The 26,425-nt window shown below is 44.0% G+C and overlaps 1 protein-coding gene across 1 annotated transcript in view; it reads right to left on the bottom strand.

Moving 5' to 3' along the window:
* LOC126473719 (UDP-glucosyltransferase 2-like) overlaps window positions 1-26,425 on the bottom strand; it is a 294,068-nt gene that overhangs the window by 252,604 nt on the left and 15,039 nt on the right. The window contains exons 2-3 of the mRNA XM_050100965.1: window positions 16,685-16,866; window positions 16,137-16,596 (exon numbers count right to left, since the gene is read on the bottom strand). Of these exons, the coding sequence (XP_049956922.1) occupies window positions 16,137-16,596; window positions 16,685-16,866 (642 nt within the window). The remainder of the gene's footprint in view (window positions 1-16,136; window positions 16,597-16,684; window positions 16,867-26,425) is intronic.

Below are 26,425 nucleotides of genomic sequence, written 5' to 3'. Positions count from 1 at the left end.
TGGATTCCCTGCCAGATTCTATACAGGATCTGCAGTTGACTTAGACCCTTTTTTGACCATAATAAACCGTAGATCTCTCTGAATCTGTGCCCATTATTTGCTCACACCTGCCTACAAGAAGAATACCAGAAATGATTCACAAAATTGCCATGTAATGTCACTGACATCCAGCACTTGTAGGATCTTAGAACAACTTATGAGCCCAAATGTAATCAGATATCTCGAACAGAATCACCTCTTCCAACTCCAACCAGCATGAATTTGGAACGACCCAGTCATACGAAGCCAAACTAACCTTCTTCACACAGGACGTCCCGAAACCCGTGGGTCAAGGCAAAAACGTAGACACAATTTGTCTAGTCTTCCGTCAAAGCATTTGATTCAGTGAAATACGGACGATTATTAACTAAGTCCAATTATACGAGGTTTTTGATTGGATTAATGATTTCTTTGCTATCGACAGATGCAGATCTAATTCAACATATACCTCAGGGACATGTATTACTATGCTTGCTGTTAATGCTGTACGTTAATGACATGATCGACAATATTGATAGCATTCCCAGACTTCTTGCAGATGATGCTGTTACGTATAATGACCCACTATCTGAGAATAAGTTGCACAGTTATTGAGTAACAGATTAATAATATTTCAAAGTAGTGCAAAGATTGGAAACGAAACTTGCTTCAGATATTCAGAAGCGTAAAACTGTGTACATCACAAAATGCTAGCACGTTATAGTCCATGAGTACTATGGCAATGAAGCACGGTTCGAATCAGAAAAATCTGCATTTAACAATTTGCGGGGATATGAAATGGAAAGATATTGTAGGCCTAGTCGTAGACAAGCTGGTGTCATTAGTACCATACATCTACATCTACATCCATACTCCGCAAGCCACCTGACGGTGTGTGGCGGAGGGTACCTTGAGGACCTTTATCGGTTCTCCCTTCTATTTCATTCTCGTATTGTTCGTGGAAAGAAGGATTGTCGGTATGCCTCTGTGTGGGCTCTAATCTCTCTGATTTTATCCTCATGGTCTCTTCGCGAGATATACGTAGGAGGGAGCAATATACTGCTTGACTCTTTGGTGAAGGTATGTTCTCGAAACTTTGACAAAAGCCCGTACCGAGCTACTGAGCGTCTCTCCTGCAGAGTCTTCCACTGGAGTTTATCTATCATCTCCGTAACGCTTTCGCGATTACTAAATGATCCTGTAACGAAGCGCGCTGCTCTCCGTTGGATCTTCTCTATATCTTCTATCAACCCTATCTGGTACGGATCCCACACTGCTGAGCAGTATTCAAACAGTGGGCGAACAAGCGTACTGTAACCTATTTCCTTTGTTTTCGGAATGCATTTCCTTAGGATTCTTCCAATGAATCTCAGTCTGGCATCTGCTTTACCGACGATCAACATTATATGATCATTCCATTTTAAATCACTCCTAATGCGTACTCCCAGATAATTTATGGTATTAACTGCTTCCAGTTGCTGACCTGCTATTTTGTAGCTAAATGATAAGGGATCTTTCTGTGTATTCGCAGCACATTACACTTGTCTACATTGAGATTCAATTGCCATTCCCTGCACCATGCGTCAATTCGCTACAGATCCTCCTGCATTTCAGTACAATTTTCCATTGTTACAACCTCTCGATACACCACAGCATCATCCGCAAAAAGCCTCAGTGAACTTCCGATGTCATCCACAAGGTCATTTATGTATATTGTGAATAGCAACGGTCCTATGACACTCCCCTGCGGCACACCTGAAATCACTCTTACTTCGGATGACTTCTCTCCATTGAGAATGACATGCTGCGTCCTGTTATCTAGGAACTCCTCAATCCAATCACACAATTGGTCTGGTAGTCCATATGCTCTTACTTTGTTCATTAAACGACTGTGGGGAACTGTATCGAACGCCTTGCGGAAGTCAAGAAACACGGCATCTACCTGTGAACCCGTATCTATGGCCCTCTGAGTCTCGTGGACGAATAGCGCGAGCTGGGTTTCACATGACCGTCTTTTTCGAAACCCATGCTGATTCCTACAGAGTAGATTTCTTGTCTCCAGAAAAGTCATTATACTCGAACACAATACGTGTTCCAAAATTCTGCAACTGATCGACGTTAGAGATATAGGTCAATAGTTCTGCACATCTGCTCGATGTCCCTTCTTGAAAACGGGGATGACCTGTGCCCTTTTCCAATCCTTTGGAACGCTACGCTCTTCTAGAGACCTACGGTACACCGCTGCAAGAAGAGGGGCAAGTTCCTTCGCGTACTCTGTGTAAAATTGAACTGGTATCCCATCAGGTCCAGAGGCCTTTCCTCTTTTGAGCGATTTTAATTGTTTCTCTATCCCTATACTGTGTAAATGCATTCACTCTACAGAGGAGATCGCTTAAAAAATACAAGGCGCGCTGAAAAATTCGTTGAATGGTCCCAAAGGCTAACATCAGCGTCAGTTATAATGAGAGTAATGTCAACAGGCGCTTCCTATGGCGAAAACTGCCGAAGTGAAGCAATGGTGCACCCTGCCACCAAATTAACGGAGTCAATATGAAAACTTGTGTCACTGCAAAATGGAGCAACCCGTTGGTACGAAATTTTGCTTCAACTTAGTGAACACTGTGACGTAGACTCATGGGATGTCAGTGCAAGTGTACGAAGTTGAAGCAGTAACTAGGAAGTGTGTATTGCGTGATTTAAACTCTTTAGAGTCGGAAAGAGAGGCTTCATGGATGGGCCACTTTTGGGTCGACTGTCAACAAGAACAGTGCCAGACAACGTCGAAAGAGTGAAACGGATGCTTGCGGAGGGTCGGCGACTGAGAATGACAACAGAAGAGTCGAAGATAAGCAGAGACGGTGTAAGAGGTATTGTTCAGAAATATTAAAAAAGGCGGAAGATCGGTGCCCGGTTTGTACCGCACACGCTGACAGACGAGAAGGAGCAAACACGGATGGAAACGTCTGGACATGTCATCGACATGTCTGGCCAGCATCATCACGTTTTGAAAACCATCATTACAGGATATGAGACCTGGTGCTACCAACACGATCCAGAGACCCACCGACCGTCAGTGGTATGATGTTTATCATCTTTCGCGAACCAAAAAAAAGTCGGCTGGCAAAACCCAAGCTTCCGTCGATGATGATCGCCTTTTCCTACAGGAAGGGCTTCATCTCTCAGGAATTACTACCCGAGGACCAAATTGTCAACATGGAAGTTTATGACTGAGTTTTGAAACGGCTGCTGCAACGCATCCGGCGGATTCGGCCACAACTGGACCTGAGTGGACGGTGGAATTTCGTCGGCGATAACGCCCGTCCGCACATCGCTATCTATGTGCTCAACTTTGTCGCTCTGCGCAAGGTGATTGTTTTGCAACAGCCTCCTTGTCTTTCAGATTTGGCGCCGAGAGACTTCTTTTTGTTTCACTTTAATTTGACGCTGGTAGGCACAGACTTCAAAGACGTTGCAGACATCCAACAACGCGTGGCCGCAGCGATTTGAGCGATTCCACAACAAGCGTTTGCCAACGCCTTAAAAAAACGATATCAGAGGTGTTGTAGCTAATGGTGATTACCTGAAAGAACAAAACGCCGAAGAAGCCTCAAAAGGCCCAGCAGTATCGACCGACTGCAGCGTCATTTTCAGCCTAACAGGTGTCAATGGGTGCGGTTATGGAGGGCATGTGGTCAGCTCTCCACTCTCCCGTTCGTTGTCAATTTTTGTGACCGAAGCCGCTTGTGACGGTACGTCACATAAGTATTGACATTTTTAGCGGTTGTAAATCGTAGTTTACGTATTTTATGAATATAATTAGTGTAAAACATATAGTTAATGTTCTTGAAACAACTGATATGCACCGATAGCATCTTTATTTAATGTCTATGAAAATAAAAAAGGATCGAAAGAGACGCGATTGTACGGCCGAGGAGGAAGGACGTATTTTGTGGGAGACACACTGTTTTGTTTCGCTATACGGAAGGCAGCCATTGAGCGGCTACACATATTTTATGTAAGTTATTCATATTCATTGGCAAAACAAACTTGTTATTATTATTACAAAATGAATTTTTTTGTAATAGTTGTAACCTCAAATGCTCGCAGTGGCTATTTTTAATAAGCATTTTTTCAGTAATTTGCGCTGCGAGAAGCTCATCTTCCTATGCAGCCTCTGGGCGGCCATTACGCGCCGAACTATTAATTTATTTATCAAAGTGTTAACAGTAAATGTAAATGCGAGAGATTTCGTTGTACGAACCTTTTAAAATTGCAACAGATAATTAATTTACGTTAAAGTTCATGCTTTTAAATTATACAGATTGACGTCACAAGTGGCGATCAACAACGTGGGGGCCCAAACTTTATGTACCAATATTAAACACAGAAATGACTGAGATATGTTTGTCCGTCTAGAAAACTATATTCAAAAGAAAATTTTTTATGTATATAATTATATGTATGTGAAATTAATACCATATATGTAATCTATTTCTATGTACCAAAAATACAAAACTTGTACGAGATCCAACCAGTGAAGATAAATGGACATGAAGCTGATTACATGCGTACCATTGTCTCGACTGAGATAAAGACAACACCAAGCAACAATAACTAATAAAGGTAAGGGTGTATATGCATGCGCTTCTGGGTTGGAAACTAAAGGAAGAAATGATCCGGGGGCCATGCACTGTGTTTATCTTCTTGAGTTAAAATTTGTCAAAGGTGTTTACGCAATTTGTTTTAACGTCAGTGGATAGTGAAACAGATTCATTTACTACTACTGAACAAAAATCAGTGTTAGAATTCTGAGACAGTGATTAGTGTTCTGGATTTGAGGTCACACAATCAGCTGTCTGAATCAAATAAATGCTAGTGAATTTGATTGCCAAAGTAATATTTTTGCAGAAGTAAAATTTTTCACAGTGCAACGGAAATATAACAAGTACGAAAGTGTAACTGTTACTTTCAGTAGTAATAGTAGCAGGTAGCTTCTTTGCTTTACTTGATTTCAGTGTTTTGTATGTGCTTTGTGTAGTTAGAATATTTTGTGTCTGTGTCATTTTTGGGGGAAAATAGATTCTGTGTGTACTCGTGTCTTACCAGTCAGGATTAATACTAGTTTAAATGGTGAAGACACGCAAGGACAAGCGGTTAGAGGGGAAAGATTTGTCAGGGTATGACACAGACGAAAATATACAAGAGTGTCCAGTGAGGAACACACCCAGAATGACGGGTTCTCAACTTCCAAAACCGTAAGCTGAGCAACCTGAAACGGACAAAATGTTAGGATCTGATCAGGATCAAGCTCAACTGAGCAAAGAACTACACTCGACTACTGGCACAGGGAAGGAGGATGCTACTGCATCGACAGCAAATGTTGTACAAGTACATGCACCAACGACCAATTTTCTAACGGTTCTGATGGCACAACTAGACGTGAGAGACAAGCAACGGGAGCAGGCATTAATTAAGCAAGTTAAGGACATTTTAGTGGAAGAACGTCTCGAACGTCAGGAAAAAGGGAGACAGGAACGCCTTGAACGCGAACGCGGGGAACAGGAGCGTGATGCTCAGTTCCTGGCAAAAATGAATGAAATGTTTGAACAGCGTGACAAGGCGTTGGTGTCATATTTGTCGCAGGAGATCGATGCAGTAAAACCGCAAGTGGCTGACTTTGTAGACCAAAACAAACACATTCCGCAAAAGGTAATGCAAATAGACGAGCGCGTAGATCAATTAGACAAGGCGCATAACGTCTTAGAAATTGAAGTGAAATATATACTGAACAGCGTGACAAGGCGTTGGTGTCATATTTGTCGCAGGAGATCGATGCAGTAAAACCGCAAGTGGCTGACTTTGTAGACCAAAACAAACACATTCCGCAAAAGGTAATGCAAATAGACGAGCGCGTAGATCAATTAAACAAGGCGCATAACGTCTTAGAAATTGAAGTGAAATATATACAGGAAGCAGTCGAACATATGTCAAACAATATAGATCAAAAGATCGATGACTATGTCACAGGCCGCAGCTCGCTTAGAGCGGACCGAGCAGTCATCGACCCCCGCGCCATTCAACGACAACACACAGTACGGAAATGTGCCGATAAATGTATGCCGAGTGAAAAAAGCTGACTGCGAGAAAGTGCAACCGTAACGCCAGTCAATTGTTCAGGCGTTGTCGTCGCGAACGGAGAGGTAGCGCTACCAACTGTAGCGCAAGTAAAGCACGAAGAATCACTATTAAAACACAGGCAGTTGTCGTCGCGAACGGAGAGGTAGCGCTACCAACTGTAGCGCAAGTAAAGCACGAAGAATCACTATTAAAACACAGGCAGTTCCAGACGTTTAATGATGAGAAAAAGAATGTACATCCGGTAATAGTTATAAAAAGTTTCCGGAATGTACTCCCAGCATCATGGACTGTGCACCAAAAGGTTCAGTTTGTGATCTCTTTCATCACAGGCGACGCGAGATCAGGGGAGTAAAAACAACGGACAAGCGAACGGTAAAGGAAAAAACCAATCCAATAATAGCCATCGTAAGAACGGGTATTCAAAGAGTGACGCATATTCGCAATGGGAAAACTCTAAGAAAGGAAACACTATGAATAGCGTGCCCACTGTGGATGGTCACTGGCACAGCACTGGATACAATACGTACCAGCATGGCCACTCAAACCCGTCTTCGCCAAAAAGAGGTGGAGAAAACTACAATCGAAAGAGACGAGGCGAAGGGGGAGGAAATTCCAACTTCGGCAATAAAAATATGAGAACTAACAATGAGCAATGGCAACGGGCAGGGCCAGCAAACTGGCAGGCACATCAAAACATGCCGTCAGGTCATGTGCCTGTTAATCACATCAATGTCGTCCCGATGCCACCGCCTCCACCTCAGCCTCCGAACAATCAGTCACACGTGTACGCAACGCAGTGCACCTCACCAATTGTGACTGATAATGTTCGAATAACCGATGTGTCGGATCACGTGTCGGCAGGGTGCGACAGGCCGTCAAACTCTGGCCGACCTCTGTAGGCCCTTCCCAGACGGTCGGCAAGATGAAAGAGGGGGGCAGACAGAATGTGGGGGTGAATATGCTCCGCTACAATGACGGATGCGACATGAAAGATGAACTAACAGTTCATCCGCGACCTGCGGACCAACAAGAAATGGACCATGTGCAGGCTGCCTTTGTGGCAAAGATAAATGGGGTCGAAGTAATAATAATATTGGATACAGGGGCGAGTGCTTCTTGTATTGATGAGTAGTTATTCAAGTGCGTGGATCGTGTGAAAAAGTTACCGAGCCTGCCAGTAGAAAATTGTAGGATAGTAGGTGCCCTACGGGGCAGGGTGCAGCTAATAAAGAATCAGGTGCAGGCAGAGATTGCCCTGGAAAACGAAGCCATACTGTGCTCAATCCTGGTGGTCAAAAATCTCACAGTGCCTTGCATACTGGGCCTTGACGTTCTTAGGGAATTGAAGGCAAAACTTGACCTCTCCCGAGCCAGATGCACCTTAACCTATCTAAACCGAGAAATTGATCTGGCATTAATGAGGACTCCGGACGCGTATGTGAACTACTGCCGGAATGTCCGGGTAACTTTACAGGATCCTGACGCATTGAATCACAACAACTGTGTTGTAAATCAAGGCAGCAGCGAACCGGAACCCGGTTGGGAACGGCAAAATGCTCTTATTAAGCAGCGTATTGAATCAAAAGTAGCCGAATCTTCGTACCTGAGTCAAGTGCTGAACCAACTTGTACAGGTGTTTTCAGAAAAACCGGGGATAATAAAAGAGTATGAGTTCGACATGCAAGGAAAACCTCATCAAACTTTCTGCCGTGCCTCCTATTCAATACCGTGGTCGAAAAGACAAACCGTGGGGAGAGAAATTCAGAGAATGCTGCGGTGGCAAATATAGAACCGTCAACATCACCATATAGTAGCCCTCTGTTAGCGGTTACAAAAACAGACGGCAGCGTTCGGCTGGTGCTGGACGCACGGGATATTAATAATTTAATAATACCTGTTCGGACCCGGCCGGAAAATATAGAGGAACAAATTCAGAAATTTCAAGGTGTTAAGCACTTAACAAGCCTGGATTTAAAAAGCTCGTACTGGCAGGTGCCGTTAACGCCAAATTCAAGAAAATATACCGCGTTTATATTCGCCGGTAGAAACTATCAATTTCGAGTTTACCGTTTGGGCTGAATATAAGTGCGTGCGTGTTCATTGCAGCTCTGGACACCATGTTAGGACCTGACCTTCTTGAAAGGGTAACGGTGTATGTCGATGATATTCTCATCGCCACAGAAACCTGGTCTGAGCACATCGAGATTTTGTACCGTGTGCTGGCAAGATTTGCAGCCGTCGGGGTTACTGCCAACCTCGAAAAGTCAAAATTTGGCAGGCAAGAAATAAAGTTCTTAGGACATATTATTTCTCCGGTGGGGATTCTACCTAACCCAAAGAAGCTGAAAGCGATAGAGGAGATGCCGTACCCCAAGACGAAAAAGCAATTGAAAGCGTTCCTCGGAATGGCCTCCTTTTTTAGGCGGTTTTTACCGGCGCAGTTGGTAAACAGTGGGGACTTACTAGGTCTACTTAGAAAGAATCGGCCATGGAATTTTACAGAAGAATGCAAGAGAGCCTACGACCAAATTAAAGCGGCATTAGTGAATGCAGGAATCCTACACCATCCTGACATGTCACGAGATTTCTATCTAGCAACAGACACATCTTTTTGCAGGCTGGGATGTTGTTTATTGCCGGCCGAAGTGGCCGTGCGGTTAAAGGCGCTGCAGTCTGGAACCGCAAGACCGCTACGGTCGCAGGTTCGAATCCTGCCTCGGGCATGGATGTTTGTGATGTCCTTAGGTTAGTTAGGTTTAACTAGTTCTAAGTTCTAGGGGACTAATAACCTCAGCAGTTGAGTCCCATAGTGCTCAGAGCCATTTGAACCATTTGAACCATGTTGTTTATTCCAAGTAGATAACAATGGCCAGCAAACAGAAGTAAAGATAATAGGATTTGCCAGCCGAGTGTTAAATTCATGTGAACGGTCCTATTCTGCAACTGAATTAGAGGCGCTTGCAGTAATCTGGGCCTTGAAGAAATTTCACTACTATGTATATGGCAAAAGAGTCATAATCTTTTGCGACCACCAGGCGCTCAGCTATGTGCTTACGTGCCGTTTGTTGCACAAGCGACTCACGGGGTGGATTTTAGCTCTACAGGACTAAGATTTTCAAATTAGGCATGTGAAAGGGTCGGACAATGTTGTGGCAGACGCGTTGTCTATATTACCCCGAGCATTAGCAGAATTTGCAGGGCTTGTAGAACCATCTACAGAATTCAAAATCTTGGTACTAGGAGATTCCATCCGGCGGAATAAATACGTGCATATGTGACGAGAGACCGCACACATGCAGCGTGACGATCCGTTGTGGTGTAAAATAATGGATTCTCTAAGCAATGATCCGTATGGGGAACTTGCCAAATTATATATGACACAAAATTATATTTTGTACCACGGAAGGGCTGAAACATCTGAAAACTGGAATGAGATTTTCACTCTGCAGCGGAGTGTGCGCAGATATGAAACTTCCTGGCAGATTAAAAAGTTTTAATCTGCCAGGAAGTTTCATATCAGCGCACACTCCGCTGCAGAGTGAAAATCTCATTCTGGAAACATCCCCCAGGCTGTGGCGAAGCCATGTCTCCGCAGTGTACTTTCTTTCAGGAGTGCTAGTTCTGCATGGTTCGCAGGAGAGCTACTGTAAAGTTTGGAAGGTAGGAGACGAGGTACTGGCAGAAGTGAAACTGTGAGACATTGCGTGAGTCGTGCTTCGGTAGCTCAGATGGTAGAGCACTTGCCCACGAAAGGCAAAGGTCCCGAGTTCGAGTCTCGGTCGGGCACACAGTTTTAATCTGCCAGGAAGTTTCATCTGAAAACTGGTGTGTGTGTATACCAACACAGTCAGTAGAGAATTTAATATGGTACACACACGATTCTTGGGGACACTTTGGCGGAAAGAAATGCGCAGACTTATTGTCTAGGTACTGCTACTTCCCAAACTTGCATCGTAAGGTGAAGGCTCTTGTGAGAACTTGCCTTATTTGTCAAAAGACAAAACCGTGCACTCGTAGCGCGAGACACGAGCTACACCCAATAGTGCCGACAGCACCAGCACCCTTGCCGATAGCAAGAGGCGGGTTGAAGTATGTGGTAGCAGAATTGGACATTTTTTCAGAACATTTGAAGTTGTATCCTACAAAAATGTCTACCACAAAAGCAATAGTCAGGAAAATGGTATCAGATTACATACCGAACGTCGGAAAGCCGATGGCTTTATTAACTGACAATGCTACTTATTTTAAAAGTCACGACTGGAAACTGTTTATTTGGGAACATAAAATCAAGCATGTTTGTGTGTCATTGTATAACCCGAGCGCGAACCCTGTCGAACGTTGCTTCCGCGAATTCAACAGGTTTGTCCGCACATATGCGGCAAATCATCAAACGAAGTGGATTGAGTTAGCACCTCAACTCGAGAAAATACATAATAATATACCCCATGAATCCACTGGGTGCACACCAAATGAACTCATGACACAGGATTCACCCGACGAGGAGTGGTTAAAGCTTTTGCGACGAATTCCACGACTTGTAAACAGAGAGCAGAAGCTACAGCAAGCCCTGTTCGCAATGCAACACAATGCAGCCATTAGGAAGAAGAAGTAAGATCGCACATTTAATAAACTCTACACGTACAACAGAGGAGACTTGGTGATGCTCAAGAGTCATCCCAAGTCCTCGAGTATCAAAAAAGTCAACCAAAAGCGGCAACTCTTGTATACAGGACCACATAGGATTTTAGAGATACCACATGACGGGTGTTACCTGTTGGCACACCCGGACACAGGAAAGATAAGAGGGTTGTTCCCGCACAAGGACTTAAAACCGTTTATATCCAGGGATACTTAAGGATTTAAGTCTAAAATGTGTAGTGTGTAAAAGTAGATGTAAGTTGTATGCCTAGTTAGTAAGATTTATTTAATGTTTATTTGATTTTATACCTGTGCTTGTTAGATATAGAGTAGTTGCTAAGTGTATGTATGAGTGAGTTGTGACAGAAGGAGAATACTGCACTTAAACAAGTGCCGTGACAGAAATGAGATTAGCAAATGAATCTGCGTAAGGACGCTCTGCACAGGATAAACCTTGAAAATGGAGAAAGCATTGTGCATGGTCGTCGGACGCGCAAATTAACAGCGAGAATTCTCGAAAAAAAAAAAAAAAAATTTCAAACAGAATAATATCGCTTAACTTCCACACTGATTCCAGCTTGAAGGTGCTTGCAGGTACACCCGCTCGCAAGCAAGGCAGCTGAAAACGCAACAATGACAACAGTTTCTCAATCAGTGTTGAATGAATAAATAATAGACATGTCGTAAAACCTACTGAACTCACGGGTCCGGTATGACCAACTGGTCAACACTTTAAATAAGAGGTGACAACTAGGTCAATCACTGAACACTAAGTGATAAATGAACCTAGAAGGAACTCTAATTGTACCATATCTATGTATATACATAATATTAACATATAAAATGGAATGCAAATATATTATGTAATTCTAGTAAAATGCTATAAACCATGTTCCAATTTAAAAGTGACTATCCGAACGCTCAAATAGTGAAAAAACGGATGAACTGAACTACGAATTGGATCGACATAAAAGTGTGAACAGTTAACTGTGCAATAACACAACATGTGTGACTGTGTTTAACAGTGGATGACTGTTCTGAAAGTATAGTGAACAAAGGAATAAAAATTAATAGCTCAAATGGTGTGCCTTTCCCAGAAAACAATTTAGATGCGAAACATGATAGACATTCACAATGTGGATAAATGTTTCGGCAAAGAAGTGAGACTTTTGATAAACGGAGCCCTAGCAGTGGACTGAGAAAATACGCTATAGGTAGCGCACAGCGAACTGTGGTTTCCAGACCGGCAGAAGCGCGCTAGAAGCGACGCAGGCCAAGTGATATGAAGCGAAAAGTGTCACCGCGACGTACTCAACCGAACACTCACCATAGTGACATAGTGACTGCGATCAAGTGACCACTTAGCTTAAAACTACAGTTATGTTAAATCAGTGTAAAATATGTAAGTTAGTACCAGAACTTATTTAAAGGCCTGGAACTCGTTCGTTCGTACATTCTTACAATGCATTACGTAAACAGTGAACACGAGTGACTGTGGAGTGTTTGGGAAACTAATGAATTTTCTTCCAACACTTATAGCAGGTATATTTACTTTATTATGCTGATGAACTGATACTCGGTGAAATCGGCGGTTGTCCTGTCCACGCAGCGGGCGCGGCGCCACGCCCACCGACCGACAGCTGTTCGCACCTACGTCACCGCTTGGGCCAACGAACCGGCGCCGGCTGCTACAAGCGGTCACATACGCTATCGTCTACGCCAGAAGCGACACCTCGCCAGACCAACAACAAACCGCCGTCGGCAACGTTTATTTCGATCAGATCCAAAAATGTTGTAGTCGACGATTAACTGATATACCACGTAAAATGGTAACAGTCAAAAACACAAAGCCTAAAACAACTATCTGTACAAAAAAAAGACTGTTGGACGTTATGTAATTTCATGTTTTAGTGATGATTTTTTGTAATGTAAATGTATACGTATATATTTGTCTGTTAATTTGTGTGCAGGTGCTATACATTCAATGTAAATCAAAATTAACCGTAATAACAACAATCCGAAGGCTCCGGGCGGGGTTTTTTTGGCCCGTTTTTTCCATTACGCCTGTAACTCGAATGGGGGAGCGTAAGTCAAAGAGCCTCGGGTCTGTAAGATATCGGCTTGTTCCTATTCATAATAAAACAGAATGGCAGATGGGACTGATAGACGTACTCACCTGTAATTGTGAATTATATATGACAACCATAATTGAGTAAAGAACAGAGTATTGAACAGTGAATTGAAATAGGTGGGCCAAACATAAACTTTTGGCCGTCCACAAAACTGAACTAAACATAAAACCGTAGTGAGTCTGTACATAAACAGTGGACTTTATTACGTACACCCTCACTAGGGGGTCCATATGACGGTACGTCACATAAATATTGACATTTTTAGCGGTTGTAAAAATGGTTCAAATGGCTCTGAGCACTATGGGACTTAACAGCTATGGTCATCAGTCCCCTAGAACTTAGAACTACTTAAACCTAACTAACCTAAGGACATCACACAACACCCAGTCATCACGAGGCAGAGAAAATCCCTGACCCCGCCTGGAATCGAACCCGAGAACCCGGGCGCGGGAAGCGAGAACACTACCGCACGACCACGAGCTGCGGACTAGCGGTTATAAATCGTAGTTTACGTATTTTATGAATATAATTAGTGTAAAACATATAGTTAATGTTCTTGAAACAACTGATATGCACCGATAGCATCTTTATTTAATGTCTATGAAAATAAAAAAGGATCGAAAGAGACGCGATTGTACGGCCGAGGAGGAAGGACGTATTTTGTGGGAGACACTGTTTTGTTTCGCTATACGGAAGGCAGCCATTGAGCGGCTACACATATTTTATGTAAGTTATTCATATTCATTGCCAAAACAAATTTGTTATTATTATTACAAAATGAATTCTTTATAATAGTTGTAACCTCAAATGCTCGCAGTGGCTAACTATTTTTAATAAGCATTTTTTCAGTAATTTGCGCTGCGAGAAGCTTATCTTCCTATGCAGCCTCTGGTCGGCCATTACGCGCCCAAGTATTAATTTATTTTTCGGTGTTAACAGTAACTGTAAATGCGAGAGATTTCGTTATAAGAAACTTTTTAAATTGCAATAGATAATTAGTTTACGTTAAAATTCATGTTTTTAAACCATACAGATTCCATGAGTTCAGTAAGTTTCATCTTGGCCGCTCCACGGCAAAATTCGAAATTCTCTCAGCCTTTGCTTTGCAATCAATAAATAGAAATTAACAAAATTACATTCAATTCATTTAACGGCAACTATATTTTAGTCATCACGTTCAAAATCTAAAGTTGGTACATGAATAACTGAGGCCCTTGAAGAACCCGTTTCATATTTACTTATGCATGTAAGTAAAAGTGATAAGAGAAGACAATATCCCTGAGAGAAAGAATCATGCTGATAAATTAAAAATAAAAATATATATAAAATATACATGTAATTTTTTTGTATGTATACGACGCCGCGAATCCCAACGGACGTCACACGCTACTACTCATTCAAGTAGCTCCTCGGTTGGTCTCACAAGGGCTGAATGCATCCCGCATGTCAAAACCTCCCGGCAGACCCGGATGATCAACCACCCGCGTGCTAGCCAAGCCCAACAACCCATAACGTCGGTGATCTTACAGGAACTGGTGTTACCACTGCGACAAAGCAGTTGCCCAGTAAAGGTACTTTGTAGCCCTTATTTCGATTATTTTCTGAGACCATTCACAGAACTTTTCACATGCACCGTGTACTGAAGTGACCAAGCTTATAATACTGCTCAAGTGTATGTCATACATACCTAATAGGACTAATATAATAAGTAGAAAGTTGGACAATACGAATAGTAACTTGTCCGACACAGGTGAGAGCGATGCGGATACTGTAGAAAAAATGAACTGGCAGACCACTGAAAACTGGTTTCAACTAAAAATGGCTCTGAGCACTATGGGACTTAACATCTATGGTCATCAGTCCCCTAGAACTTAGAACTACTTAAACCTAACTAACCTAAGGACATCACACACATCCATGCCCGAGGCAAGATTCGAACCTGCGACCGTAGCAGTCGCGCGGTTCCGGACTGAGCGCCTAGAACCGCTAGACCACCGCGGCCGGCAGATTTCAATTAATCTCTAACAGTCTTAAGAGGCAGTGTTCAGGACTCTAGGAGAATACACTACTGGCCATTACAATTGCTGCACCTCGAAGATGACGTGCTACAGTCGCGAAATTTAAGTGACAGGAAGAAGATGCTGTGATATGCAAATGATTAGCTTTTCAGAGCATTCACACAAGGTTGGCGCCGGTGGCGAAACCTACAACGTGCTGACATGAGAGTAGATGATTATCTCCTTGATCATAACAGCAGTCGTTCCCCGCTTGCAGATGGATTTCTGCCCTGTCATTGCTTCGGAAAGAAAGTCACCGGGTAAAACTGGGACAGAAACCAGCAGGACTGTCAGCACTTGGACTCAAAATAAACTGTCGCCCCCATCACCCCCCCCCCCCCCCCATCATGTTACATTCCTTAACACCTTTCGGGACAATACGACAGAAGGTATGTGACTGGCCAATACGACACTTCAGGGGAGTCTATGAAAGACGACATACAGATCCGACCAAGGTTTCTGATGTTTTTCATTGGTTTAGAAGTCCCCAAAATGTTCTTAATCGTTTTTCAATTGGGTGATGTAGGAAACCTGTCAAAAATTTCCTTCAAAATTAGACTCCTGCTCAGCTCCGCAGAAGAGCTGAATTCCGCATAGAAAGTCTGAATTATCACGTAAAGGCGACTTTGCTGTAGAAAATATTCTAATGTTGCAATTCCCATCCGACAATTTCTTAAACCTAGAGTATCGATGACGACGTTTACTTCTTGCCTTCTCTTACAATACCACCGTTGATTATACCCATGTGTGCTAGTAGCTCTTGTGGAATCTGTCTGGCACTCTTCTCAAACTTGTCAGTCTCTACAAACATGCAGCCATCGGTGGCTGACATAATTCTCGTTGTCATTTTCTTCTGACAGAAATCATTTGTATGTACGCATTTACATGCGCAACCTAACGTCGCACGTAGTGTATTCAGTGATATGTATGGCAATTTTTGACCAGTCCGCATATGATACATTTATTTGGTACTTCAGTGCACAGTCAGACGGTATTGGAAATGCGTCGTGTCCACAGTTGTGTGTAATGGATCAAGAAATGTTCAGTTACTCATAAAGAGTGGGGAATATTCTTACAAGGAAGAGTTTTACACTAATAATTTAAAAATGAAATTATTGTTCTGGGTTAACACACAGTAAATGTTACTACTTACCCCAGGAAGTGGCTTCCGCTGTTCCTCTAGATGTAGTCCCGTCACCTCAATGACATTAGGCAACAGTGGCCGTGGGTAATTCACGCTGAAGTGGTTGTTGACAATAAGAAGGCTGAAGTTTCTGTCGGTTTCTTCCACAGGGGGGTGATCAGGGCCAAAATATTTCCTAATCAGTTCATTTTGCGATGGCCTTGTTACGTAGTTCCATATGTAAAATATTCGAGCCATAACATAGGCATTATATAGTCTTTCCCAGAAAGACATGTGGTCTGTGTAGCCAACCAGCATATCGGGACAGTATGCTGGGTTGTTGGGATTTCCATAAGAAGCGAGTACTGGAGCAGGAGCGCGCAGAGACACGAAGCCAATTGTTGGTGGGGATCCCAACTGGTGAATCAAGCCATAATAGCAATAATATACTAACTGCTCCAGAATAACTGCGTCGAAAGACGGTTGGGACCTGCAAACAAAAGTAAGACATCAAAACATCTTAGTATCAAGCATTTTAGAATGTAAAACATATCGCTCAATTCAAACGACATAATTACCGGAGAAAATCCTTCATCTGTGGGGATTCTAACTGGATCTCACACGCCGCCTTTCCTGAAGGAGACCATGTTTCTATTAATTCAACTGGACTTCGGTCTGACATCGAAGTAAAGTCAAATGTTTTTCTCCAATAGTCGTATGTCATCGATACATCAATTTCTGTAAAATTCTGGATGTTTTTCTATAGGAAAAAAATGTATTTCAGTAGATACACCCCACAAATATATTACATGTTCAATAACGAACTACACAATAGTGTCCAACTTCTAAGTGTCGGCGTGAAAAAGGAAAACTGAATGAGAAGAATCTGAAACTCATTCTATAACTACAGTACGCAGTCAGCTGAGTAGCTGTAAGTATAAATAACACTTGACACGATATTCTGTTCTTTTCTTTACTGCATGAGCTTGTTTGTCAGTGGACGTGCGCTTAAGAATTACCTGTAACAGACTTCGAATAGGTACGTTATTTAAAGATAACGCATTGCAGAGGATCAGGAACACTTTTTCCCGCCATATCTACATCGTCTGTACACTGGTTTACTGGATACAGTCCACACGTGCATAAAAGTACGCCAGACAACGACCATCGTCACAGCTGAGCTTGCTAACGTATGTCAGTATGGTGTTTCTCCACTCTGAGGTGTGTGGCTCGAGACCGGGCGTTGGAATTAACTTTCATCTCATGTATTTACCTGGCAAATGGACTGCGGCTCATGTGTAGTGCCCTGGAATACAAGACTTTGCGCCAATAACCTGGACTAAATACCGGAAGTCCCCATAACGGTACATGGAGTGAGGGAATGACAAACTGTTGACTGAAATCCGTCCGATAGATGGGAAGTTAAGCTGGGTGGTCCCCTTGGTGCCTGTTTGAGAAGAGGCTACGTGCTGTCACAGGTTTCACTCTCCCTCTTCTCACATTTTAATAGAATACAAATAAGGCATTATACACTACTGGCCATTAAAATTGCTACATCACGAAGATGACGTGCTACAGACTCGAAACTTAACCGACAGGAAGAAGATGCTGTAATGCTGCTTATGCAAATGATTAGCTTTTCAGAGCATTCACACAAGGTTGGCGCCGGTGGCGACACCTACAACGTGCTGAAATGAGGAAAGTTTCCAACCGATTTCCCATATACAAACAGCAGCTGACCGGCGTTGCCTGGTGAAACGTTGTTGTGATGCCTCGTGTAAGGGGGTGAAATGCGTAATCATCACGTATCCGACTTTGATAAACGTCGGATTGTAGCCTATCGTGATTGTGGTTTATCGTATCGCGACATTGCTGCTCGCGTTGGCAGAATATGGAATCGGTGGGTTCAGGAGGGTGATAAGGAACGCCATGATGGATCCCAACGGCCTCGTGTCACTAGCAGTCGAGATGACAGGCATCTTATCCGCATGGCTGTAACGGATCGTGTAACCACATCTCGATCACTGAGCCAACAGATGGGGATGTTTGCAAGACAACAACCATCTGCACGAACAGTTCGACGACGTTTGCAGCAGCATGGACTATCAGCTCGGAGACCATGGCTGCGCCGGCCGAAGTGGCCGAGCGGTTCTAGGCGCTTCAGCCCGGAACCGTGCTGCTGCTGCGGTCGCAGGTTCGAATCTTGTCCCGGCATGGATGTGTGTGATGTCCTTAGGTTAGTTAGGTTTAAGTAGTTCTAAGTTCTAGGGGACTGATGACCTCAGATGTTAAGTCACGTAGTGCTCCGAGCCATTTGAACCATTTGAACCATGGCTGCGGTTACCCCTGACGCTGCATCACAGACAGGAGCGCCTGCGATGGTGTACTCATCGACGAACCTGGGTGCACGAATGGCAAAACGTCATTTTCTTCGGACGAATCCAGGTTCTGTTTACAGCATCATGATGGCCTCATCTGTGTTTGGCGGCATCGCGGTGAACGCACATTGGAAGCGTGTATTCGTCATCGCCATACTGGCGTATCACCCGGCGTGATGGTATGTGGTGCCATTGGTTATACGTCTCAGTAACCTCTTGTTCGCATTGAAGGCACTTTGAACAGTGGACGTTACATTTCAGATGTGTTACGACCCGTGGCTCTACCCTTCATTAGATCTCTGCGAAACCTTACATTTCAGCAGGATAATACACTACTGCAATTTGCTTGTCCTGTACGGGCCTTTCTGGACACAGAAAATGTTCGACTGCTGCCCTGGGTAGCACATTCTCCAGATCTCTCACCAATTAAAAAGGTCTGGTCAATGGTGACCGAGCAACTAGCTCGTCAGAATATGCCAGTCACTACATTTGATGAACTGGGATATCGTGTTGAAGCTGCATGGGAAGCTGTACCTGTACACGCCATCCAAGCTCTGTTTGACTCAATGCCCAGGTGTATCAAGGCCGTTATTACGGCCAGAGGTGGTTGTCCTGGCTACTGATTTCTCAGGATCTATGCACCCAAATTGCGTGAAAATGTAATGACATGTCAGTTCTAGTATAATATATTTGTCCAACGAATACCCATTTATCATCTCCATTCTTCTTTGTGTAGCAAAATTAATGGCCAGTAGTGTACTATACACATACCCATTACAATTTCCTACACTTAACAGATCCATTTAAGACACAACTCTCATACTGTCACGAACTGCGAAGAAAGGGATCATGCAACGAGGTGACAAAAGACCTCCTAATATCGTGTCGGACCTTCTTTTTCCTTGGGGAAGCGCAGCAACTTGACGTGACATGCACTCTACAAGCCGATGGAAGTCCCCTACATAAATGATAAGCCTTTCTGATTCTATGCAGGATTTTGTGGGCGATCTGACCTCTCGACTGTGTCCCATAAATGTCCAATGGGATTCATGTCGGGCGAGATGGGTGGCCAAATCAAATCGCTGTAATTGTCCAGAATGTTCTTCAAACCAGTTGCGAACAATTATGGCCCAGAGACATGGCAATTTTAATTCATACAAATTCCAACGTTGTTTAGGAACATAAAGTCCACAAATGGCTGAAAATAGTCTGTAAGTAGCCGAAGATAACCGTTTCCAGTGAATGATCAGTTCCATTCCATGTAAACATAGCCTACACCATTATGCAGCCGGCCACCACTAGCTTGCACAGTGCCTTATTGACAACTAGGATCCATGGCCTCGTGGGGTCTGGGCCACAATTGAACCATACCATCATCTCTTATCAAATGAATTCGAGACTCGTCTAACCAGGCCACAATTTTCCAGTGTCTAGAGCCCAGCTGGTATGGTCACGATTCCAGGAAACGCGCTGAAGGCTATATCGTGCTGTTAACTGAGGCACTCGTCTCGGTCGTTTGCTGCCATAGCCCATTAAAGAAAATTTCGCCTCATTGTCCTAACGGATATGTTCGTCGTGCGTCCTACATTGATTTCTGCGATTCTTTCACCCAGTGTTGCTTGTCTGTTAGCACTGACATCTCTAAGCAAAACCCGCTGCTCTCGGTCGTTAAGTGAAGGCCGTAGGCCACTGCGTTGTCCATCGTGAGAGATAATAGCTGAAATTTGGTATTCTCGGCACACTGTTGTGGCTGTGAACCTTGGGATATTGAATTCCCTGACGATTTCCGAAATTGAATGTCTGACTCTAAGTACTATTCCGCGTTCGAAGTCGATTAGTTCCCGTCGTGCGGCCACAATCACTTGGGAAACCTTTTCACATGAATCACCTGAGTACTAATGACAGCTCCGCCAATGCCCTGCCCGTTTCTGCCTTGTGTAGGTGATACTATCGCCGTCTGTATGTGTTGTAGTGCGCTGATGAAGCAAATCCTTCTCTATTAAGCTGCTGAATTTACACATAGGAGTCTCCCAAGCCAACAGTAGCACTGAACTCTCTTTTGCGACGCTTCTGACATACACAGTAAGCAGTTTAGTGATTAATGAGGTGTCGTATTGGGTTGGTCACACTTTTGTTTGTCATCGAGTGAATGTTTCTTCTTCTGTCAACTACAGAGGTGGCTCAAATGGCTCTGAGCACTATGGGACTTAACTTCTGAGGTCATCAGTCCCCTAGAACTTAGAACTACTTAAACCTAACTAACCTAAGGACATCACACACATCCATGCCCGAGGCAGGATTCGAACCTGCGACTGTAGCGGTCGCGCGGTTCCAGACTGAAGCGCCTAGAACCGCTCGGCCTCCCCGGCCGGCGACTACAGAGATGACGTACTGTAACCACGTGACCGAGAGATGTGGCTGAGGCTCGGAATGAAAGCGGTTCGAACCCAATCTGGCTATCTATATTTAGAATTTCTGGGGTTTCCCTAAATCGCCACGGAAATAAACCACTCTCTCGAAAAGAAAGCGGCCGATTTCATTTACCTTTTTTACTAAGCACCGCTTTTAGATCGTGCAAAAGAAGCCACCTGTCGTTAAAACGTCATTATTTAAGCGTTTCGGGTGGGGAACATCATCTGAGTATCTACCATAAACGTCACAGTTGACACGAACGCACAACATAAATATGGAAATTTGTGGTAAGTTCCTATGGCACCGAACGGCTGAGGTCATCGGTCCCTAGGCTTACACACTACTTAATCTAACTTAAACTAACTTTCGCTAAGGAGAACAAACATACACCAGTGCCCGAGGGAGGACTCGAACCTCCGACGAGGGGAGCCGCGAGAACCGTGGCAGGGCGACGACAGACAACGCGCACACCGCGCGCGGCGCACAACTTAAGGATGGCGTATTAAGAATAAATATAATTAAATCAATTGACAAACAAGTTCACGCAGTAAAGAAAAGAACTTAATACAGAATATCGTGTCAAGTATTACTTGTAGTAACATAGATGCCCAACTGACTGCGTACTGCACTTATAGATACCAACTATCATAACATGTCACCTGGTGGCATGGTTGTACTGACGTATCATCAAAAGTCAACGGGCAATTATTAAAACTTTTAATGAAAATTTAGAGAAACAGGAACGTGCAAACAAAAGTACATCGTAAAGGAAGAAATATGTAGAGCTTAGCATCCCATCGACAATGAAGCCATATAGGGGCAGACCATGAGCTCGGGGTAGGGAGGGATAGGGAACGAAATCGGCCGTGCCCTTTACAAAGGATCTATCCCGGCATTTGGCTGTAGAAAGACAGGGAAAACATGGAAAATCTATATCTCGATGAATGGGCTGGGATTTGAACCGTCGCTCCCACGAATGGGAGTCCGACCTTGTAACCACTGTGGCACCTCACTTCGTAACATCATAAATACGCGCATCAAAAAATTTTTTGCATCACCCCAGTTCCCAGAACTACTGAAGATAGACGTTGACTGTGGATACTGTTTCGCAGACAGTCCCTTTGACTGTTCAGAGATGTCACTAAACCCGTCCAAAGATGTGAACAACCATGCATGAGCAGCGCCTATTTGACGGAAGGGGTCCGACAGTCTATCAGTTCCAGTCACTGCATCAGGCCGCGCGGAGTGGCCGTGCACTTAGAGGCACCATGTCACTGACTGCGCGGCCCCTCCCGCCGGGGGTTCGAGTCCTCCCTCGGGCATGGATGTGTGTGTTGTTCCTAGCATAAGTTAGTGTAAGGGGTGTGTAAGTCTAGGGACCGATGACCTCAGCAGTTTGGTCCTTTACAAATTCACACGCACATTTCACCAGGAAGGAGGTGCTCAGCCTTTGTTGTCTGTTGTTCAACCACGCCTAGACGGGCAATGCCGCGGTTCCGTCGCGTCCGCATTGTTACTTTGTGACAGGAAGGGCTCTCAACAAGGGAAGTGTCCAGGCGTCTCGGAGTGAACCAAAGCGATGTTGTTCTGACATGGAGGAGATACAGAGAGATAGGAACTGTCGATGATATGCCTCGCCCAGGCCGCCCAAGGGCTACTACTGCAGTGGATGACCGTTACCTCTGGATTATGGCTCGAAGGAACCCTGACAGCAACGCCACCACGTTGAATAATGCGTTTCGTGCAGCCACAGGACTTCGTGTTACGACTCAAACTGTGCTCAATAGTCTGCAAGATGCGCAACTTCACTCCCGACGTCCATGGCGAGGTCCATCTTTGCAACCACGACACCATGCAGCGCGGTACAGATGGGTCCGACAGCATGCTGAATGTGCCGCTCAGTGGCATCTCGTTCTCTTCACCGACGAGTGTTGCATACGCCTTCAATCAGACAATCGTCAGAGACGTGTTTGGAAGCAACCTCATCAGGCCGAGCGCCTTAGACACACTGTGCAGCGAGTGCAGAAAGGTGGAGATTCCCTGCTGTTTTGGGGTGGCATTATGTGGGGCCGACGTCTGCTGCTGGTGGTCATGGAAGGCGCCGTTATGGCTGTACGATACGTGATTGCCATCCTCCGACCGATAGTGGAACCATGTCGGCAGCATACTGGCGAGGCATTCGTCTTCATGGACGACAGTTCGCGCTCCCATCATGCACATCTTGTGAATGACTTCCTTCAGGATAACGACATCGCTCGATTGGAGTGGCCAGCATTTTCTCCAGACATGAACCCTATCGAACATGCCTGGGATAGATTGAAAAGTGCTGTTTATGGACGACGTTCCCCACCAACCGCCCTGAGGGATCTACGCCCGATCGCCGTTGAGGAGTGGGACAATCTGGACCAACAGTGCCTTGATGAACTTGTGGATAGCATGCCACGACGAGTACAGGTATGCATCAGTGCAAAAGGACGTGCTACTGGGTATTAGAGATACCGGAGTGTACAGCAATCTGGATCACCACCTCTGAAGGTCTCGCTATATGGTGGTACAACATGTAATGTGTGATTTTCATGAGCAATAAAAACGGCGGAAATGATGTTTATGTTGATCTCTATTCAAATGGTTCAAATGGCTTTGAGCACTATGGGACTTAACGTGTGTGGTCATCAGTCCCCTAGAACCTAGAACTACTTAAACCTAACTAACCTAAGGACATCACACACATCCATGCCCGAGGCAGGATTCGAACCTGCGACCGTAGCGGTCACGCGGATCTCTATTCCAATTCTCTGGAAAGGTTCTGGAACTCTCGGAACCGACGTGATGCAAAACTTTTTTTGATGTGTGTACATGCGGTATGAGCAAGGGATGATGGAAAGAGGAGGAAGAGAGGACAGCGTGAAAAAATCCTGGCTCATGCAGTCCGCACATTTGCTCCAGCTGTAACCACCTTGTATTCAGTGGGACGTTAAACATAATTTTTTTCTTTCTTCTATGTATCACATCAGTGATGGGATAAACACATTATTATGAGTATTAATGGTTTCCAGACTCTTGATATTTATTCAATTCGGTCCATGTAGGCAGTGAGACACGGCGAAATCATTAAAATGGTTCACATTAATGTAACATTGGTTTCTAAATTTTAAACGAGATTCGTTTCAAGTTCTACACAATGTATTCATAGTTCCTTCATCAAATAGATCGCATTTACATACAGAATCGTTTCTACATCTTTCCATGGCGATAAACGTACATTGACAAAAATATTGTTGGATGCTTTCTCTCCAGATGTTCTCTCAGGTTACTGTCAGTCATTTTGGGACATAATGTTTGATTACAAATATCGTACCATGCAAATTCGTAACTTTCGTCTGTTACAGTAACATATCTTCACAAATAACTTGACTTATGCCTGCCAATTACTTTTAGCAACCAGAAACGAACACAGACAAAACTGAATCTAGGATTACTATGCTTTACTTTATATAATTCGAGCGGAGACACGCGGTGTTGCCCAGGTACTTATTTATAGCTGTGCGACCACGCCCGTACTGCCCAACGTCTGGCCTTGTACGTAATGTTTATGACGTCATATCTTCTGAACGATGTGGTCTCCAGTGATATAAATATTTTGGCACATCTTCACAATAAGTTGATACCGATCGAAAAATGTGTTGCGACTGGAGTTACTAGTAAAGAAGTAATTAATTTAAACATCATACATGATGCGGCAGTTTTTCAAATTCAAATGGTTCAAATGGCTCTGAGCACTATGGGACTTAACTTCTAAGGTCATCAGTCCCCTACAACTTAGAACTAATTAAACCTAACTAACCTAAGGACATCACACACATCCATGCCCGAGGCAGGATTCGAACCTGCGACCGTAGCGGTCGCGCGGTTCCAGGCTGCAGCTCCCAGAACCACTCGGCCACCCTGGCCGGCGCAGTTTTTCACCCAACTCTTTTCTTCTACTTACCTACATGCATCTGTATGATTGCTCTCCAATTAACAACTAAGTGCCAGGCAAGGGTTCATCAAATCATCTTTAAGCTACCGCTCCACTCTAGCTTTCCGTGCGAGCTCAGATTTCTCTTGTTTTATTATGATGATCATTTCCAATATGTAGGCGTGTGCTAGCAAAATATTTTCTCACTGTGAGGAGAAAGTTGGTGATTGAAATTTCATGAGAAGGTCCTGCCGCAGCGAAAAACGCCTTTGTTTTTATGACTGACCTCCCAGTTCGTTTATCAGATCAATGGTAATCTCCTGAACTATATGTTGTAAAGTGACAGTAAGGTATATCTGTACCAAGTTTGGCTGAAATCGGTCCAGTGGTTTTGGAGGAGATGTGGAACATACACACAATGTTTATACCTGTTCACAAGAGCACAGAATACACTCGGAGCTACGAATGTTTATCCCCTTCCGCGAAAGGAAAGCTGCACTTCTAACGACTTGTTTTTTTTTCATTCTTCACTAGCACAGCCAGTGAGATGGGGCAATGATTACAACAATGGTCCACTTTTGGGAGGACGACGGTTCAAAATCCGCGTCAGGCTGTCCAGAATATGTTTTCTGTGATTTCCATCATATGCCACGGGCAAAGGCTGTGATGGTTCCTTTGTAAAGAGCACGGTCGAGTTCCTTCACCATTCTTGAAACATTTCCAGCTTCTGCTCCGTCTCTAATGACCTCAACGTCGACGGGACGCTAAACCTTAATCTTATTTCCTTCACTCCTTTTCCAGAATCGCTGTTATATATTTCCCCGTCTCGTTGAGCTTAGTCGACCTTTTATTTTGCACCTGCCTCTTGATAATTCATTTCCATTCAATTAACATGTAGTGCAAAAGCCTTTTGATCGTTCGTTAACTACTCTCATCATAGCTTAAGCGTACCAAGAAGATACCGCGCTTCGTAACTGCGTTTATCTTCGACACCGCCTCGAGATATATAAAATACCCGTTTTCTGGGTTAAACATTTACATACCAGTTACACAGCAAATATTGTTTCTTTGAGAATATAAGTTACTCAGTGCACATCTTTAAACAACACATCGAGTGATCCATCCAATCAGCCACTTCTCACGCTGACCACACCTATCCCTTAAACTGTGAGCTGCTAACGAAAACAGAAGTTCCATCCGCGAGTAACACTGCCCGTGTGGAGCTATTACGGAGTAACGGCTGCCACTTGGAACGGCTTCGGGGAAACACAAAACTGTTCGTGTGCTTCTTAGGAGTGTGGCCATTGTGCTGATCACACGAGACGTCTCAGTTTAAAGAGCTCCGAGACGGAATTCTGAGTCTGTCTACTGTCGTGGCAAGGCGTGAATGGTAAGAGTATTGGTTTGTTGTACATTAATGAAATTTGTAACTGACACCAGCACTAAATTATTGGGGCGGGAGGATTCAATAGATACAGTGCATATCACAAGGGGGTCTAAACATGAGATCCCCTTGAAAGAAGTTGAAAAAATTGGGACCTAAAACCGCTTTATGGAGCATTCTCAATGCC

This window comes from Schistocerca serialis, chromosome 4, assembly GCF_023864345.2.
Source record: "Schistocerca serialis cubense isolate TAMUIC-IGC-003099 chromosome 4, iqSchSeri2.2, whole genome shotgun sequence".
NCBI lineage: Eukaryota > Metazoa > Arthropoda > Insecta > Orthoptera > Acrididae > Schistocerca > Schistocerca serialis.
This window is presented reverse-complemented; position numbering and strand designations above follow the sequence as displayed.